Genomic DNA, 8341 nt, shown 5'->3' on the forward strand with positions numbered 1-8341 from the left:
AGTCAGTAAAAATATTGCACAGAATGGGAAGGTGTTCCAACTAGGAAATGACATTCGCAAGCAGCTAGATGATTCTATTGAGGAATTTCGCTCAAGAGGACACAAGACAAGTTTCAATTTTCCCAGACTGCTCTAAAAGCTGAATCGCACCGAAAGAGAAAGTGCAGTAATGGTAGAAAAGGCAACAGATCGGGTGACCTACATAAAAAGAAGATGATATTTCTATTCCAAATGCACATCATGATCTATCAGCAGTTATCATCATGCTACTTTGAACCCGTATGAAGCCATGCACTCTCTATACTTGTCATGAACAGCCTTACAGTTCTAGTCACCTTGCTAGATCCTGCAATGACTGAGAACATCTCTCTCTTCCGTGCACACGCAGCATGGACTAGGGCTTTTCTTCTTACCTTCTTTTTGTTATTGATCCATAATTATTTATGATGGAGATCATTTCTTCTTGTTCTTTTCGTTCTTGCGCTTGGTCCGGCCTGCTTTACCACCTGACATGGGAGAGGCTTAGGGATGGCCTATTGATTTGTCGTTGATCTTGCGCACCATGAAGGATGGGATGTCCACCATTCGCTTCCCTACTCTGATGTGGCGATGACGAAGCAGCACTCGTGCATGATGCACAGAACGGGCGATGGTCTCCTTGTGAATCACAGTTTGGAGCCTGCGCTCCATGAACTGCTCAACTTTCAAAGATAAGACGTGATCCAACTTTCTCATACTCTCGTCTAGCAACCCATACCGAACCATACGCCGGAGAAGGGCGGAACCCTCAAATATTCTCTTGGGGTTTTTATCCTCAAGAGTGAGCAATTCTCGAGCAGCCTTTCTCAATTTGGCAAGTACAAGCTGCACCCTCCAAACTTCCCTTTTGCACTTAAGGCCATACTTGCCAACAAGCCTGAGCTCAGAATCAAGTCTTTCCTTCTCGAAAGGCCTCCTTGGCGTATGAAACGTGCCAGAGTAGTTGCGATAGTTCTTGCCCATCTCTCAACTTGATATAAAGATTCCTTCAACAAACCCCTTCCATCGAGTTTTAATCTGGATATATGAGTAGATGATCATTTTGGTGGGCGGACTTTTCGAATGCCCAACCCCAACCCCAACCCCAACCCCAACCCCAACCCCAACCCCAACCCCCAACCCCAACCCCAACCCCAACCCCAACCCCAACCCCAACCCCAACCCCAACCCCAACCCCTGCGAGAAAGATCAGTCAGTTCCTTATTCATTATTATGCACAATGTTTGCTGATTAGATATTTAAGTTGTACAAACTTTGCTAATCAATCACTGGCTTAACTATTGTTTTAAATAAAATAATGAAGGCTGAATAGGATAACATTATAACTATTGATGAATAAAAACATGGGATAAAGGATTTATCATTATCAAAGGCCATATAAGATATGACAAGCAGGATGGATTATTGGAAAGTTGTTTCAGTTATTATATTTGCTTACAAAGCTATTTTCTCTCTTTTAGCCAGGCTTCTTCTCTAACCCTATGCTGATTGAGAATCTGCTCAGTTCGATCATAAAGCTCTTTGAGTTCTTTATTCCTACCACACAATTTTTCATTCAGCTCAACTATGCGATTCTAGAGTTTTATCTTAAGTTCTTCTGCCTTTGCTTCAATGTCCTCTTCAATTAAGATTTCCTTTTGGTTGTAGAATGAATCCCTGCTAAGTGAGCTTTAAGTTCTTAATACCGAAGAAGAACTCGCATTTTATTGGAGATATCGATAACGCTTTGTATAGTCTCCTCTATAGTCCCTTCTCCTAGGATGCCGAACTGGAGAGTGCCGATACCTAGGATTGAAAATACTGCGACTGTGATATTCTCCTAGCCTGACAATATTCATAAGCAAACAATTTTCACGTTGAATTATAAAAGCAAATTTATTTAGCTGACTGAAATCACCAGATTAAAAAATAATTCATTCATTCAAAGATCTTTATATATTTGCTTAGTATAAAGCGTTTTATTGTTAGTAGGATAGATGAGACAATGAATGTATTTGTTAGTTGTTTTTTACTTATGGTACGAGAAGGTTGGGACCGGTTCTACGGGTGTTATTATTGAGGTTGTGGTTGGGATCTGATTAGCGGTTCGATTGGAAGTTGTTTTGATTTTTGGCGATGCAATGAATGATATACCCCTAATAAAAACAGCAAATAGCTAAAATTGCACCCATTATGATGATGGCAGACAGCGCAAAAACAATTAACAGCTCCAATTGTTATATTCTCTCCAACTACTATTTCATCCGTGAATCAACCTACAAATTAAAGAAGTTTTGTTCCAGTGCTTGAATAGATGAATTACTGGCCGAAAGATTGCAGTTTGATTCATAGGTGATGCCGTATGTATTATTTTCTTATTGGAGGATGCAAAAAAAAGTACTTTTGAACTTTTAACAACAGTAATCAGTTAATGGGACGGGAGGATAACACTGTTGTATTCCTGGATAGTAGTATTGATCGTCCTAGCATATCTTACCTTCTGTGAAGGCTTGACTTGTTCCGACCAAGATGAAAAGCATTCTAATTAAAAAAACGAGTTCTTCTTTAGCTATTTTTTGTAATTTTGTTATAAAACTTTTTCTCATGAGATCAAGGTATTATGGGCAAGTGCCTTCAAAAAGATTAAGATTCAATAAAGTGAATCTTGATTTGATATTGTTTCATAAAGGAATGAGATTAAATAAAAATGTATGAGAAGTGATAACTTTATTGGCAAAATAAAGATATTAATCATGAGCAAGTTAAATATAATTTTAATCTGTCGGCTAGTGAGCTAACAAGAAAATAATTAACCCCTTGTACAAATCAATTTTTGATACTCCATCTAATAATCATCCCTTTTTATTCAATCACATCATAATCATAAATAATAATCTGTGAACAAGGTTATCATCACTACCTATATAATTCACTTCTCTTATATGAAATATTGCAAATAAAAGATTCATCACGGCTATTGAACCTTAAAATAGTATCCGGCTTTACTACATGATTAAGCAGTTCATTGATTTCATTTAATCACTTTGATTAATTCATTTTTGATTCAAAACTCGCAGATGAACTCTTAAAGTGGACTTTTACCCCTGCTTTAGTGTATCAGTAAGAGATCACTTCATTCGATAGAGGAGTTTGATCCAGTTGATATTACCTCCCTTCTCGATCTTCATCCGATTGGAAGGGAATGGGGTAATCTTAATTCGATGCTATCTCATGCTTTCACCAAAAAAGGGCTTTCTTTGTTGTTGAACGAATCAGAAAGATTACAGCCTTACTGGGCTATCCTTGGCTTGATTGCTTTGGCTCATAGCTAAAAACATCAAATGTTGAGTGAGTTTATTTCCAAACTCGAAAATGCAACTCAAAAAAAATTGAACAAAGAAATCAACTACTTTTATAGATACAAGGTCCAGAGCAACGATGGCCTTCCCGCTCTTATATAAGCCCTTGCAACTGTGGAGTAAAAATTGTTCCAACTCGAAGCTCAAAATACTGACCTCATTGAATAGAACTGCTCCATACAGGCCAAGAATAACTCCCTATAAAGATTGCTTTATCGCTATTAGTTAAACAAAGCACCTGTATATGTTAATGAGGATTTTATCAAAGAAGAAAATCAAATTTTGAAGAGGCAAATCAAAGAACATGAAGAATTACATAAAGAGGAGGTGGGGTACTGGCAGGCTAGATGCAAGCAGATTGAGGATAGTGTGGTAGAGTATAGAGGGAATAATGAAGTCCATGATCTTAGGATTTAGCTTGAACTAACTCATAAAGTAATTGAGAGCAGAGATTGTTAAATCGAATAACTGAAAAAAGAACTTTCAAGAAAGATCAAAGAGCTAACTGAACTCCAAAAGTAAAATTTATAACATAAGGAGGACTTACACCAGTTTAAGCTAAGGGAAATACGTGACCGAATGGAATCTGCCTCTTTACTTTAATCATCCCTTAGAAGAAAGCCGGCCAATTTTGGAGATTAAATTATATAGCAGCTCAACCTTGACAACTAGGCACTAAAACGGCAGTTAGAGAAGAATATTTTTCGAGGTGGGGAAAGGGACAAGTAAAATAATCCACTTAAGTCCAATGTACTATAGATTGAAAAAATAACAAGTCAAGAGGTGGCACTTCTACTATCAGTTATACAAGACCTGCGTGTGAAAAACGAAGAGCTAAGAAAACTTCATCTTCAAAAATTGATTCAATGAATATACTCATTTATCATAACTAATTATTTTAATCATTAAATGCTGATTTCCTACAGTTAGCATCTGATGTTTTTGAGAAATGAATCTTCCTAATTACTCATTGGTTCTTAGACCTCCCTATAAATAGCACTAGATAGCTTTATCAGTTTATTATAAAAAGTGCATTACTAATCCATGATAGCACATAATTGAGGAATATCTCGTATCGCTGTCAATGTTATCTTTGATAATATCGTAAGCTTGTTCTAGATTTTATAAGGCTGCAACAAAGTTGCCTTATTTTAGTTATAGCACGCCTAGCCTGTACACTGATTGCAATGATAGCATGTCGAACTGGCTAAACAACCGTATGTAAATATTCTTAGCCTACTCAAAGCATGGCCTTGACAGTTCATATTAACCTTCTCTAAAATATGCCTAACCCATATTTTGGTAAAGTATGGCCAAAATGTCTTAATCTTACTTCTTAAATCTAGATTGATAATATTTCAGCATTTATTGGAAAGTTTAAATTAAATTCTGTCCTAATTTTTAGAAAATATTGGCCCATCCAAAAACTCGTTAACCTACTATAATAATAAGTAACTCATTGTCCTAAAGCGATTTCTAGCAAAGCTATTGTCTCTCCAATTTAGTTAAAAATGATAGCCTTGTGTAACAAAAATATTTTTACTTGACAATCGAAGATTATATTTCATTATACATTCTGATTAATTTTCCTATAAGTAACTTGTATGTACCTGCTGCTTGATCGATGATATTAACCCTGTTTTCAAAACCCTTGATTTCTGCAAAAGGTTTTATGATCTGTCTTATCAAAGTCAAATCAATTTATTCAAGATCGGCGATGGGTATATTTGCTGTAAAAAAGACAAATTCTTTGAAGTTGTGAATGGGTGATGCGCTAGATTCCACAGTCTATTCCAGCTATCTCAAATCAAATTAAAGCTGTTTTGCATAAGCTTATTATCCCAAAAACCGATTCCAATAGTACATCTTCTTATAAAATAATGTTTTACCAACCTGGTCCAAAAGTATTAATTTATTTGTGCACATATACTCTGCATAAAACAATGTTAAATATGGTCGTCTTTGGATAATGGCATACAATCCTTATCTCCTTATCACTTATTCAATCACCTATTCGACAAATTAATCAAAGTTGACAATATATAATTAAAGCCCTTATTAGTAAAAATCAATTGCCATTTTATAATTTCTTTTTATGTGCTGAATTAGTCCGAGGTATAGATATAGCTAGCCCTTTTAGAATTCATAGACTGTAATTGATTTTATGAGGTGTAGTGCTTATTGTAAAAATTAATTACCCTGTTAGAATTATCCGGCATGGATGCTGCTTTTGATAGCTAATAATAAACTAGAGAAAGAGATGCAATTATAAGAGTTGAAAAATCTTTTATGAATGTTTAATGCTTTGATTGAAGAGCTCATAGAATTTTTATATTCTTTAAGCTTGTACTAGTAAAAAGCTATGTATTAGTAAATATAGAATATAAATATAGAATCATCATAATACTGTAACTACATGAGTTTGTTTTAATAGAATTTAACAAATTTTTTACAATAGCTCGCACTATTAGGAAATATTAATTAAAAACAATAGCTTTTCCTGTTGTATAAGCTCTGAATAATGTTCAATAGCATTACTTACTAAACTTACAACTTTACAAATGGCATGTCACAATTCAACTACCATAAACCTTTTAATTGCAACGTTATTTACCTTTATTTTTTATCTTTCAACTAAAAATGACGATTGAAATATTATCTAACTTATGGGAATAAATTTCCTTGGGTTGTTTATTAATACAGTTGATAAAGTTTTGCACTTTCTATATAAAATTCGAACTATTAATAAAATTGTGCATGTTACAGATATATTTCACAAATATTAGGAGTTAAAATTGATTTGAATAACTAGCTTCCTTTTGTTTATAAATTCAACATTTGTTTATTTGTTTCTTTAGATTATTTTTACCTTAATTTCTTTAACTTTTTACTGTTTTATTCCTTCTAAGCTATATCCTTTATAAGTGTTTATCTTATCTAATAAAATTTTATGGCTAGAGTGTGATCAAAATATTCAAGAGCTTTTCCTTGATCTTTTCCAATGCATTCCTATTCGTATTAATCAAATTATATACCAGTTTTATTGCTAGCCAAAATCATATGAATTTCCCAATATTTCATTTCTTAATTCAAGCAAACCTATTTTACAATAAATTTATTCTTTATGTTGAAGATTACTTCAGATTCATCATCTGTATTGAGTTAGCAGTAACCAGAATTTTAGACTTGTGCTAATTCGATTGTCATCAAACAGTTTCTAAAAAATCTTTTAGCTGTTTATATATTGGGACTCGTAGATAAGAAGCCTAAAAATTAGATTTATTGTCCTTTTATAAATGAAGAAATTTAATTCTAATGAAATAGGCAACCACGATATAAGAATTTGAATTTGTAATCTTTTTTCTAATATTAGTATTTTTGTTTTATCGCTTCACTCATTTGTTTGATCGGATGACGAAACCAAGCGGCTTATAATGGGTTATTGATCAGTTTTTAGTGCTTTATTAATCAATTTATAAAAAAATGTTTATCTCTTATAAAACTCAAGGATCGCTTTAGGAGAGTGTACAATATCTTTAGTTTAAAAAAATTCATTAATCGTAGGACCTATATATTATTACAGTAGAATGCAAATTTTAGCAAAATCCTAAAATGCAATTTACTTTGAATTGATCAATTCGATTGAGTAAAGCGGGATCCTCTTGTTATTATATTAAAAAATTTAATCTTGATTAAACTGGAACGTTGATAATTTTGGTACTTTTATTACGTTGGGTATTCTTATTGGTTACTTTTTGTAATGAAAATAATTATGCAATTCTATGATTAATTCCTAATATTAAAACTAACTATAAAATTATTTTTACCAGCTTTTTTTCTTTGCTTTATTTTCATCACTGCAATAAAAAAATATAACCTCAATTGTTGACCCGCTAATATATTCTAACTGCTCTTTTGACATATTATCTCCAGTGATTAGGACAGTCAATAGATTCTTTTTTATATATTAAAATCCCTCCTAGAATTTGACAAAATGTTTTAAAGAATATCTCTTTTTTAATTCATCAAGATCCCTATACTTATCGTCTATCCAAGCGATTTCATTGAAAAAAAGTTTTGAAATTAGCACTTCAGGTAAACACTTAAAGAAAAATATATAACAATCCTTAAATTCTTCTTTGTAAATACCACTTTAATTTATCTTAGCTATTGGAGGAGGAAAATGAATTTATCTTTTTTACTTTTACACTAGCTAAGGATCATAATAATCACTACTGTGGGATATCTTTTTATCTTCTATTAGTTCCACTGGCTATTATTAACTCACTGCTTTAGATTGCTCACTCATAAAAAAAAATATAAATTTTGCTTGGAATAATGACTTTATGATATTTATATTAGACCAAGATAGCATCGAGATTTCTTTTACCTAAAACTATCTTTTTTTGAATGATTTGTCCTTCTAAATATCAAATAAGTATTCACTTCAATATTTACACACTTTCAACTCAATATAAATCTTTTTATTTGATTTATATGCTCAGAATATTATGGAAGGGTTTATATTGATCGTACTGGCTAGCCTAGATGGAGCATCAAGAGAGGAAGGAGGCGACTTAAATAGATATTAACTCCAGGTAACCATCTGCATCCTGCCAAGGATTTGCCCACCCCAAAAAATAAGAAGGGACTCCGGTATAGGATAAAATATTATTCTTGAAAGGATTAATTATCATCCATCCCCTAGCAGGTTTGCTATATTCTTTCTGCCTCGGATTTCTATCTCAGGATGGTGGTACACCAAGGAGTAAAAACCAAAGATCATAACGAACACCAACTCTTCAAGGCCTTTGAAATAGGGAGCCATATGCCTGCGCGCCATCATCAGATAGAGTGATTTTATAGCCCTTGGTACTACAAAATATGCAACTTCTACCCTTCTTCCTCCTTGCTAGAACATTATTCCAAGCGTTGCATAGATAGAGCCTATGAGGATAGCCTGA

The 8341-nt window shown here is 33.4% G+C and overlaps 1 protein-coding gene across 1 annotated transcript; it reads right to left on the minus strand.

Moving 5' to 3' along the window:
- Window positions 1-522: 522 nt before the first annotated feature.
- Window positions 523-1002, minus strand: LOC308128247 (uncharacterized protein; the record flags this gene model as incomplete). The annotated part of the gene is made up of 1 exon (XM_080493952.1): window positions 523-1002. The coding sequence occupies one exon, from the start codon at window positions 1000-1002 to the stop codon at window positions 523-525; it is 480 nt and encodes a 159-aa protein (XP_080350078.1).
- Window positions 1003-8341: the final 7339 nt, after the last annotated feature.

The sequence above is a fragment of the Lipophrys pholis genome, assembly GCF_963383615.2.
Source record: "Lipophrys pholis genome assembly, contig: SCAFFOLD_216, whole genome shotgun sequence".
Classification (NCBI taxonomy): domain Eukaryota; kingdom Metazoa; phylum Chordata; class Actinopteri; order Blenniiformes; family Blenniidae; genus Lipophrys; species Lipophrys pholis.